At 41.7% G+C, this 12438-nt stretch overlaps 1 protein-coding gene across 4 annotated transcripts in view; it reads right to left on the minus strand.

The window, feature by feature from the left end:
• LOC126180116 (IQ domain-containing protein E-like) overlaps positions 1 to 12438 on the minus strand; it is a 288384-nt gene that overhangs the window by 118962 nt on the left and 156984 nt on the right. For 3 of the 4 annotated variants that reach the window (XM_049924668.1, XM_049924667.1, XM_049924669.1), the window contains exons 5-6: positions 1372 to 1615; positions 1052 to 1181 (exon numbers count right to left, since the gene is read on the minus strand). In XM_049924668.1, coding sequence (XP_049780625.1) covers positions 1052 to 1181; positions 1372 to 1615 — 374 coding nt within the window. Of the gene's footprint in view, positions 1 to 860; positions 1182 to 1371; positions 1616 to 12438 lie in introns of all 4 variants that reach the window. The other variant, XR_007536687.1, reaches the window with a different exon arrangement.

A 12438-nucleotide genomic window follows, 5' to 3' on the forward strand; every position in this document is an offset into this window, starting at 1 on the left:
ATCAGGTGACACTGTGGCATCTGGAGGACTTGTCATCACCATTCCTGCCACCATAGCAAGATCATAGGTGGTGCGTAAAACAATATAGACTGCCACCATCACGCCCCCAGCAGAAATACAACCTCTACCTACGAGTCAACATACCATGATTATGGCCCATTCCATATCCTTAGCCAAGCCGGATGACTCAGCGATATAGGGCTGGACATAAATGGAAATGCAGCCAACCCCTCCATGCTAGCCTCTTCTGAAAACTTCATTAACCTCAATACCTCCAGTGGTAGACTCAAAGCAGTGGGCATCAGAACCAAGCTTGGAAATGCTGGCACCAAAGGGAAAGCCACAGTATTCTCTGACACCTGCAACATCGGTGGTGGAAACTCCAAAATAAGATGGCGAGAACCACTTATCCATGGTACTGCTGTGTTTACTTAGTTTAGTTTAAAATGTCAGCCTCTGTTTATCAGACCACAGTTTCTGTTTGGATTGCTCTATGTACTGGATGTGGTACTGTTGTGTTTGATCTTCAGCTAAGGACATGGACTCCTGAGGTCATTTTTTGTATGTGCCATATGTATTCATTCCTCCAGAGCATGTGCCTGTTCACTGTTATAAAGTATAGTCTGTGCAAATTCTAAATCAGTCATCAAAATACTGTGTGCAATAATGTTATCATTAACTTGGCTGGAAACCTGACAACACTTCAACAGTCACATGTGTTGAGGAAAATCCCAAAGATGACAATTATTCTGAATGCATTACGAGATAGTGAAAAATTTTGGTTACTCTTTTTATATATATAGTTAATTATTGCTAATGGGTCACTGAAACAATCCAACAAAAAACGTCTTTTGATTCACCTTTTTACTGTATCCTACTTTTCTGTGAAAATTAATCAAATTTAATTTGTCGACTGTTACATACAGCATAATTTTGCACTGTTAAAAATTTTACCCTACTTTTATATATTTATTTTTCCTATTTAATATCTTCTCAAAAAGTTTATTTGTAGCAAGAGAAAATGTCAAAGCACAGGAATGCGTTCATTCACCAGTTCTGTAAACCCACAGTCTCCAGTGTATCTGCTTCTTTCACATGCTCTCTGCTTTTTTAATTCACATATTCTGTCTTGCCTTTCTTCGAGTGTCTTTATATGAGACACCAAAAGTTGAATTTCATTGCTAAGAACAAAATCAGACAATATCAGATGAAACGACAAGAAATAAATAAATAACACGTCAGTAAGCTTCATGCTCTAGACAGTAACACATTTAGGCAATTTGTCTATGTTTAATTTCCTTCTAGAATATGTTATAGATAGATTCTAATTCATGTCACATGCAATAAAAAATAACTTATTAAAAAACTCACTTCTTGTCTGCTATTAGTTGTAACATAATCTTCCTCTGCTTCTTTAATTTTCTGACAGATTTAATTAATCTTTTTACATCACTGTCATCTAATGTTTCTTCAGGATCATTTGTAGAACAAAAATTATCAAAAATTTCAAAATCTGAGCAATCTGGATTCTCTGCACCTGTTGCTGTGCTGATGTGTACTGACTTCTTTTCAGTCATTTCTAATACTGGTATTGTTTCACTTATATTCTGAATATCTGTAACGGAAAGGAATATGAAACATTATAAGAAAAATATACACATTTCTTTTTTATCCAAATTTTTGTACTCAAAGAACACTTCAGAGGTGGGAACTGAATCAGAGAACATAAACACTAGAAATGAGTTTGCACATACACTAACAAATAGTGGCTGATAACACACTATAATAAGCTCACACATTATGTAGCACAGTGTTGTGACTCGCTGATCTTTCGAAGTGCCACTGCGCAGTTACGTGCACCCTCTACATGCGGCGCTGTCTGCCAGACATGCAGCAGCAGCGCTGCCTAAGCGGCCAGCCAGCCAGCGGCCGCTAGACTTGGACTCAGTTATGATTTGACAGTTAAAGTGTACACACGTCTTACTCTGTTTACTTGATCTGTGACTCATAGAACAACAAACGCTTCTCACAAATGCAATTTGTGACTTCGTCACGGCATCAAATGCGTGGCGTCTCTTGTCATTGTCTCTACCTACTTTTCCTCCTTATGACAAGACTGGTCTGATTACGAAAAACGTCTTCGACAGCACTTCTTGGCATTTCATGTTGCGGATGAACAAACATGTAAGTCTCTGTTCCTTTCATGGATTTCACTTCAAATGTATCGGTTGTTGTCGCAATTGGCTCCTTTGAAAGATCCTGCATCTTTGTCCTTTACTGAAATGTGCTCACTTCTGTCCGTCTATTTTCAAAAGCAAACACATGTGGTAGCCTCTCGTGTTGCCTTTTATCGTTGTCAAAAACAACTGAATCAATCCGATCGTGCTTGGGCTGCTGAACTTCATGGCCTCAGTAGAAAGTGTCAATTTGTTACTGATGTTCACAAAGAATCCTACACCGATTTCATGGTACGGGATGCTATTATCCGATCGGCGCTCGACAAAGAAGTTAGGCAACGTGCCCTTCAGTTGGCAAATCCGACTCGCTCAGTCTTTTGAAATTTCTCGCGCCGCTGGAGCACAAGTAGGGGCATGGGGCGATGTTGGGGAAATACAATCTCTGTGTGATGTTGACGAAGTGTGTGGCATGTCCCTGCTGGCCGACGTGGCCGCAGCACGCTCATAAGCAAAGCCTCGGCCTAACCATAAACAAACCTCTAAGAAACTGCAGCAAAACAACTGCAGCAAAACCCACAGCAGCTTCCTTCATGTCCGTGGTGTTTTACGAAACATTCATGAGAAGATTGTCCACAGTGTTAGGCTGTGTGTCACAAATACAAAGAAAAGGGTAATGTGTCATCCATTTGCAAATCCGACCGCATTCATGATGTTCATGAACATGATGCTGATTCTGTTTCTGTGTTGTCTGTCAATTGTACTTCTTCCCTTTCAGGGAAGTTATTCCTCACTGTCCAAATACTTGGTCAAGATGTTCGCATGCAGGTGGATACTTGTTCTGCTGCCACTATCATCAATTCTCAGACGTATCTTCAGTTGGGTTCTCCAATCCTGTCACCTGTCACTAGGCAATTACGGACTTACAATAAACAGAACATTTCTCTCTTGGGACAATTTGATGCTGAGGTATCTTACAAATCTGTCGTTCGCACTGTTCCCATATTCGTGGTCGACCATAGTAATGCAGAGAATCTTTTTGGTTTCGATGCTTTTCGCGTTTTTGGGTTCTCCATTGATGACTCTGTCAATATCGGCTCTGATGCTATTCCTTATGCTCAATTGGATTCCTTGTCGACAACATTTTCATCCCTTTTTTCTCCTGGGTTAGGCCATGCAACGACTTTGAAGCTCATATCATGCTCAAACCCACTGTTCGGCCTAAGTTTTTTTGGGCTCGGCCCATTCCTGTGGCCCTTCGTGATCAGATGAAACAGGAGCTGGATCGTCTCACTGCTTCAGGGGTCTTGCTTCCTGTCACTTCCAGTGAGTGTTCCTTTCCTGTTGTTGTCGTTGCTAAGCCAAATGGTGATATTCATTTCTGTGGTGATTTCAAAGCCACTGTAAATGCTCAATGCCTTATCGGCACTTACCCTATGCCTCGACCTGAAGAATTGTTCACTAAACTTGCTGGAGGCCAGTATTTTTCTAAACTTGACCTGTCAGAAGCTTATCATCAACTTCCTCTCGACACTGCTTCCCGACAGTTTCTGGTCCTTAACATGCCTTTCGGCCTCTATCAATACCAACGATTGCCATTCTGGGTTGCCAGCAGCCCTGCTCTCTTTCAGTGATTCTTGGAACAATTATTGCTCATTGTCCCTGAGTGTATAAATTACCAGGACAACATTGTCGTCACTGGCTCCACCACTGACAAACATCTTCAAAATCTCTGCACACTTTTTCATGTCTTACAGACTGCCGGTCTTAAGTGTAATCTTCAGAAATCACCATTTTTTCAGGCATCTATCACGTACTTGGGGTTTCAACTCTCTCAGGATGGTATTCCACTGTGATCGATGGCCTTCCTCACCCTACATCTGTTAAGGAACTGCAGGCTTTCTTGGGGAAAATAACATACTATCACAAGTTTTTACCATCTGCTGCTTCGGTGGCTCAGCTGTTGCATCGCCTGTTGCATAAAAACGTGCCTTTTCACTGGTCTGCATCACGTGATGCGGCTTTCCAGAAATTCAAGACTATGCTGAAACAGAACCCATGCCTGTCTACTTATCGACCTGGTCAACATCTTGTTCTTGCCACGGACGCCTCTCAATATGGAGTCGGTGCAGTCCTTGCGCACCGTTTTTCTGACGGTTCTGAACAACCCATTGCTTATTCCTCCAAAACGCTCACGGATGCCCAACAAAAGTATTCTCAAATTGAAAAAGAAGCTTTGGCCATTATTTATGCTCTTCATAAGTTTGGTGTTTTTCTCTATGGATCCAAATTTCATCTTGTTATGGATCACAAACCACTTGTTTCCTTGTTTCATTCATCAACGTCACTTCCCGACAAGGCTGCACACCGCCTCCAGCATTGGGCTCTTTACTTGTCTCGTTTCAATTATGAGATTCATTTCTGGCCGACGGCTCAACATGCGAATGGTGATGCACTGTCTCGCCTTCCCATGGGTCCTGATCTGGCATTCGATAGGAACGAACTTTTGTGTTTCCACCTGGATGTTGCCGAGCAGCGGGTTGTGGATGGGTTCCCCATCACTGGGGACCAGCTGGTGGCTGCTACAGGTTCTGACCCTACCCTCTCCCGGGTTTTACGCTGTATTCAGAAGTGTTGGCCAGAACATCCGTCCGCTAAGACTTCTGATCCGTTGCGGAACTACTTGCTTTGCGTTACTGCCTCACAGCTAGGGATGGTGTTATCCTCATTTCCACCGAAAATGCTTACCCGTGTGTTGTGGTACCTGCGTCTTTGCGTGCTTCGGTCTTGCACCTCCTTCACCAAGGGCTCTGGGGTGTCTCTCGCACAAAATCTTTGGCGTGCTGTCATGTGTACTGGCCTGACATCAACTCTGAGTTGCACACATGGTCGCTGCCTGCGGCCCTTGTGCGTCACAGGCTGCTGCCGCAAAGTCATCTTTGTCACTGTGGCCTTTGCCTGAGAAGCCCTGGGAGTGTATTCATGCTGACTTTGCGGGACCTTTTTTAGGCACTTATTGGCTTCTCGTTGTTGACGCCTACTCTAACTTTCCTTTCATTGTCCATTGCACATTGCCTACCACCGCGGCAACCACCAATGTTCTAGGTCGCATTTTCTCTTTGGAAGGCCTTCCCTCTACTGTTGTTACTGATAATGGTCCACAATTTGCCTCTTCTCATTTTGCAGACTTTTGTGCCCATGACGGCGTCATGCATGTCATGGCCCCTCTGTTCTATCCACAGTCAAACGGAGAGGCTGAACGACTGGTCCGCACATTTAAGGCTCAGATGAGGAAACTCATGAGTTCTTCTGCTGATGACGCACTTCTCCAATTTCTGGCTTCTTACCATTTCACCCCCATGGGCGACCACAGCCTGGCTGAGCTCTTACATGGCCGACAGCCCCACATGCTACTTCATCTTCGGCGGCCTTCCAACTCACGGCCGCGGGTGTCTTCGCTTGGCCGGGTCACTGCCGATGACCTTGTATGGGTACGGGGATATGGCAGGCAGCCAAAATGGAGTCCCGGCCACATCTTACAACACCGTGGCCAACGCCTGTATGAAATCCAGATGGACACGGGTGTTGCAGTGCATCATTCGGACCAGCTTTGGCCTCGTGTGCCGGCAACGCCTGTTTCGGATGCCGCTACACCACCTTTGGCTCTACCTGATGCTTGGGATACTGGATTCTCTCATTACTCACAATGCAGTCCTCTCACCATCATATCGGTACCAGCACAAGAACTGATGCCACCAGGAGACGTGCCCATGCAGGAACCAGATTACCATCATCTGTTGGAGCAACTCTACTCGCCTCCTTCTCCTATGGATGCAGACACATCGCCCATGTCTCCTGTTATAACAACCGGACGTGCCGCAATGGGCAGATTGGTGCAGGGGGCCCCAGCAGATTCGACCCCCACATCTCCTGTCATTTCGACCTGTTGTCATCGGGGACACTTCCGTCCATATGGGAAGCCTCCTCCTCGAGACTTTACGGCCAGTCAAACAACACCTATGGATGTTAGCAATCTACAGGCCACTTCCACCTGTGCAAAAAACTCAAAGAGGGGAAATGTGTTGTGGCTCGCCGATCTTTCAAAGTGCCGCTGCGCAGTTATGCATGTCCTCTACATGCGGCGCTGTCTGCCAGCCATGCAGCAACAGCGCCACCTAAGCGGCCAGCCAGCCAGCGGCCGCTAGACTTGGACTCAGTTATGATTTGACTGTTAAAGTGTACACACATCTTACTCTGTTTACTTGATCTGTGACTTTCATGTATTGCATCTTCCTTGAAATATATTTGTTCAACTTGAAGTTATTACACACAGTTATTAATGATGCTTAAAGAATGTCAGAAGTACTGTTGATTGAGTGACAATGAACGGAGTAGCATTTAGAAAGGAATTATAGATTTCTTTTTTCTTTTAAACATTTGCAGTGGCTGATAGATGGATTTTAAATTAGGTCAACATTTTATTCATCATTTCTGAAATGCAAATACATAATAAATATCATTTCAATGGTCACATTTATTCTCTTCATACATCATTGTCTTTAACATAAAAGCAATGACAGTATTTTTTTAAGAAACATGCTATTTGATAAACATAACTGTTTTTTTTCATTCAGTGAAGTACTTGAGACATGACCATACAAAATGCATAGGAGCAAGGACAGCAAAAATACTTCCTTTGATGTTGATATCACACCATATGATTGCAATACTCAATTTATTAATGCTTGTGACAAGAGAAACACTGCTGGTAATGAAGAAAACCACAAACATGACAGCATGCAAAACTCAAATGATGCAAACAACTTCCATCAATGTTTTGTTCATATAGTTCCTACCTTTAAACAAAAATAACAAAAAGTAAATCACATTAGCACAGCAATAGCAAAAGTAAATCACTCAAAACCAAAGGAAATTAACAGTCTCTACAAACAAATTTTGTGATGAAAAACATTGTGGGTATAATAGTACAACCACTACATCCCATGATTAATTACATATTTAGTGGTGGTTATTACCCTTCATCCTCCACAAAATGATAGTTTTTACATCTCCACTTAAAAAAGGATGACAAGTCACATTCTAATAATTAGCAGCCAATCTCTTTTGTGCTCAGCCCTTAGAAAGTTGTTGAGTACCATATGCAGCTCAAAATTTGTGAACATCTGTCAACAAATAGCATTCTAAGTAACTTCTGTCACAGTTACAAGTCGTTTGTCAACAGTGAAAACAGTTGAAGGCATTGTTTCATTTGTACTTTCTCATTTGAATTGATATTATATGTTAATGCTATGTTAGGGAATCTCAGCACAACATTTGACTGTCAGCCACATAATTATGCTAAAACAACTCTACTGCTGAGAATTTAGAGGTAAAAAACTCTCTTTGATCAGATTACACATGAGTAATAGAAAACAAATAGAACTGTTCAACAACAGGAGAGAGAAAGATTGTCAGTATCTCATGAAGTGAGCCTAAAACTTCTGTGTTGGGACCTTTACTATTAATAATCTATATAAACTATTTGCTAACATTATGCTACTGGTCAACACTATAGATATACGTAAATGATGCCACATTTGTTATGGATGGAAAAAACATGACAGAGTTAAAGCATCAAAACAGGTATAAGCTCAGAGAAACAGTATATAGTTTTTTTGAATCAATACACCTTGTGATAATCATGAAAAAATTGTAAATATTCTCTTTAGTTTATATACCAAAGATAATGGTGATAAGTGTGTACTCCCTCAACTTCTTGGAATTCATCTCCACTCAAAACTAACATGAAAAAAATTGTACCAAATATTTGTGCATTAAGTTATCAAATGTAACAAACGCTAATGAACCAAAACATTATAACCACCTGTTTAGTATTCTGTTGATGTGCCTTTGGAACACAACACAACATCAGTTTTGCCTAACATGTATTCGGCACATCAACGTTAGTTTTCCAAAAGTTTGTGGCATAACGTATCTATGCATAGGCCACACAGTTCCCCTAAATTACATGCCTGTGTTTCATTGGTGTGGAGGTGGTACCCAGTAACATACCAGTTATGTTCCATCAGGTTCAGCCCAAGAAAAATTTGTTGGCCCAGATATCAATGTGAGTTAACCATCATGCCCATCAAATCACTGTAGTATGATTCTGGCCTAGTGACAAACAGTTACCCTGCTGGGTGACATCATTAACTCCAGGGCAGGTGCAGTAATGTTCATATAGTCCACAGTTGTCATAATGCCTTTGATTAGTACCACAGGTGCCATGTAAACCCATTTCAGTGTCCACTATTGTCCTGTTTCTGTAGGGCAGTTCATGTTTCGAGCAGCCATTTGCCTGGATGATGGCATATTTGGCCACTACTATCAACTTGGTGTAACTGTAAATGTGTTCCATCTGACCAGGCAATGTGTTTCCAATGATCCATGCTTCAATCTAAATGATGCCATGTCCATTGCAATTGTCGTTGATGATGTCATTAAATAAATATGGGAAAATGTAGGGGATGCCTGCTGTGACGCCCAATGTTCAACAATATGCACTGCTTGATAGGCTCTGTACCACTTTATTTTCTTATTTTTAAAAATAAAGAAGAGAGATAGAGACAGAGAGAGAGAGAGAGAGAGAGAGAGAGAGAGAGAGAGAGAGGGTGGGAGGCAGATGAGACTCATATGCATCTGTGGCATCAAAATTAATTAGTCTTGAGGTCATACTTCAAAAAATTGTTCTATGTTGCTTGGTAAATAAAAGGAAAACCGACAGAATCACACAAAGTGTGAGTCGGTTCACCAGCAACAGACATATGCCAGAAATAGCAGATTAACATCCTAGCTGCCACATCTATGAAAATTCAAGAAAGCCACACAGGCAAAGGTTTATAATTATTGAACGTGTTACTAACATACGCATATGGTGTGTCTGACAGTGCATTCAGAAAAATGGCTTAGAGAAAGGATATTTGTGTATTAGATGTATATTACTCATACAAATAAAGTTGACACTCAGTGCGGTGGCTGATGGGAGCGACAGTAAATGGGAAATGCCTTTACGGTCGCTCCCATCAGCCACGGCACCGAGTGTCAACTTTGTTTGCAAGTGTAATAGTTTTCACAGTGAAAATACAGGATGACATTTATTGAACTATATGAAATAAAATTATAACAACTTCTAAGTGGTTTGCGTTAGGATGTTCAAACTGCACGGTTGGCTGTGGAGCATGATGGGAATTAGTATAGTTTGGTTTTGTCTCAAAGCCCACTTTCATAGGGATTGGTTTGTCAATAAGCAAAATTGGCGTTTTGGGGGGACTGAGAATCTGCATTTCATGATTGAGAAGTTTCCTCACCCTCAACGGGTGACTGTGTAGTGTTCAACATTCAGTCATAGAATAATCAGTGCGATATTCTCTGATGGCATGGTGACTACCAAACAGTACATGAAGGTTTTGGAAGATGATTCCAACCCCATTATCCAAAGTGAACCTGATTTCAAAACATATGGTGCACACATGACTGAGCTCGACCCCATCGAAGCAGGAGAGAACTCAATGTCCTGGAGGAGCATTTGGGGACAACATTCTGGCTCTTGGGTACCCAGAGGCCACTGGGGCCTCGATTGATCACCATGTTCTCCGGATCCGAATACTTGCAACTCCTTTTTGTGGGGATACATTGAAGACAAGGAGTATTTGCTGTGTTTAAATGTGAAATTTCATGGCATTTGGTTTTGAGGTAGCTGATAAAGTATGAGTAGTGAAAAGAATTTTCATTCACAGCATGTAGTTGACAAGGGAGAACACTTGGGAACATGCAGGTAGTGCATGTAGATCAAGATCAGCGGAGCATGTGTCAATCTCCTGAACAACATTATTCAGTGTTACTCATTATCTCATGGAGTGTGCACACAATATAATGTCGAATTTGCTATGTCTAGCATGAGAGTGAGGAGAAGCCTTAGTGGCCCCTCATGACTTTTCAAGGAATCCATGTTTGCAATAGATTTTACTCTCTCACTTTTCTCATTCTCATAATAAAAAGAACAGAAACACAATGAAAGATTTTAAATGCTTTCATAACAGTCTTCTAAATTGAACAGCTATACTTATCATTCATTGTTATCATCGACTTCGTTATTCAAATAAATACTCTTATTGTCTTCACATATTCCTGTCCCAGCTAAATCACTACCAGCAAAAGTTAAATAAGGTCAACAATCCTGACAAATTAAAATTTGTGCCCTGGACTAGAATAGGAATCACTCTCTACTGTCTTTTTAAAGTTATTCTCTACTAATTGAGCAGTTAGCAAAGACCTGTTGACAAGGGTAGAGATCAGGATTTAAACTGCAAGCAAACATACAGTTTTAAAATCAGGGAGGACAAATATGGAACTAACTGTCCTAAAGGATGTAAGTATTATTCTGGAAGGTAGCATATTGATAATATATTCAAATTACTGAAAACTATACAGACAAAGGCTTCATCTTCTTTTGTAATCAACAGTGTAGTATCATTCACCAAACAATAAACTGACACCCATATGTTCTGCTGAAAAATGACATCCACTCCTATCTGCACTGGTGAGGTTGTTATTTTAAACATTCTCTACTAAGTCCTTTATGCCCTAAGTCTGAGGAGTAAGATATATATTTGCATGTTGAGGATCTGTGAGGCATTCTGACCTACAATGCTCAGAAAGCCTGGGTAAGTCTAGACCTCAAAATAGTTATCTACTGTCAATCAAATTTTTCTGGGTTTTTGACCGCTTTGTCAATATGTAAAACTACTGATGTTTTGGTCACTGCTGCAAATGAAATGTTGGTAGTTTTACATGCTGACAATGCAGTCACAAACTCAGAAAATTTTACTGACTGTGACAATGGCCACGGAAGTCTGCACTTTTGTTATCCATAGTCTATGGACAATGGATACAATGCATCTTCAGGCTTGGGGTACCAATACAAAAACAAGGAGAGCAAAAGATGCCAAAAATAAGTGTAACTACAATATGAAAAAGATAGATTGCTATCCACCATATAGAAGAGGCACCGAGTCGCAGACAGGCACAAAGAAAAAAACGCTATATATATTCACCTTTTGGACAAATTCCTTCATCAGAAGTAGAAAATACATACATATTCACACAACCACAACTCACACACGCATGGTTACTGTCATCTCCAGGCACTAAGGCCTGAATACGCCTGCATCTGATGTGAGCAGCATCTGATGTGAGCAACAATGTACCTGGGTGGAGAGTGGGGGGGTTGGAGGAGCAGGTATAGCATGTGGGAGAGTACTGGACATGGTGGGGATAAGATAGGACCACAAGGTGCAGTATCAAGAGGCTGTTTTGTGTGGGGAACAAAAGAGAGGGGAGAGGGGGAAATGAAAATGGAGAGAGGGAGGAAGCTGATAAGCGGAAAGGACTATGTAGGTATGTTGGGGTATAGAGGGGAGTTCTCACCTGCGCAATTCAGAGAAGCACTGCCTTCCAGGAATTAGAGCAGCATGCACAATGCTACCTCAAAAAACTGTCCAACCTGTTCACCCTGCCTTGGATTACCATTATCCACCATCACATAGAGTCTTCATCAAACATCCTCCTCATCGCCACCAAACCCTGCCTTGCAGATATACTACATTAACCATCAAAACTCCCTCCCACCAACCTGCAGAACCCAAAGCCTAAACAGAACTCCACAAACCTCAGTCCCACAAAACTATGTTTTTTCAAGGACATTACCTGTTGCCCTATCCCCAGATTCATGCTGGCCTTGTTAAAGACCTTCTCTCCTTCTCCCAGTCCTTACAGTGGAAACACATTTCTGAGTAACACTACCAATCAGACTCAATCCACAATCAATATTCAACACTGCTTGGATCAATTTACTCCTCCATCTAACCGTGATCCAATGCACTGCCACAAATCATCCCGTTAGCTATCCAGAATTTCCTAACCTCGAATTTTGCCTCACCATCATTCCCTAATCCTTCAACACAGGAAACATCCTTGCATTCACAGAAAGAATAGTAATCTGCCACATAAAAACTGATCCTGACCTTATACTCCTACCTGCCAACAAAGGTTTCACTGCTGTGGTTACAAACCACAGTGCGTTATCAAGTGGAAAGACTCCACCAGCTGTCAGATACCTAAGAGGGCTGTCAGATACCCTTTCCAGAAATCCAGCAGTATCTCATTTCTTCTTTCTTCACCTTTAGTGTATCTGCCTTATGACAGG

The sequence above is a fragment of the Schistocerca cancellata genome, chromosome 1 (assembly GCF_023864275.1).
Source record: "Schistocerca cancellata isolate TAMUIC-IGC-003103 chromosome 1, iqSchCanc2.1, whole genome shotgun sequence".
NCBI lineage: Eukaryota > Metazoa > Arthropoda > Insecta > Orthoptera > Acrididae > Schistocerca > Schistocerca cancellata.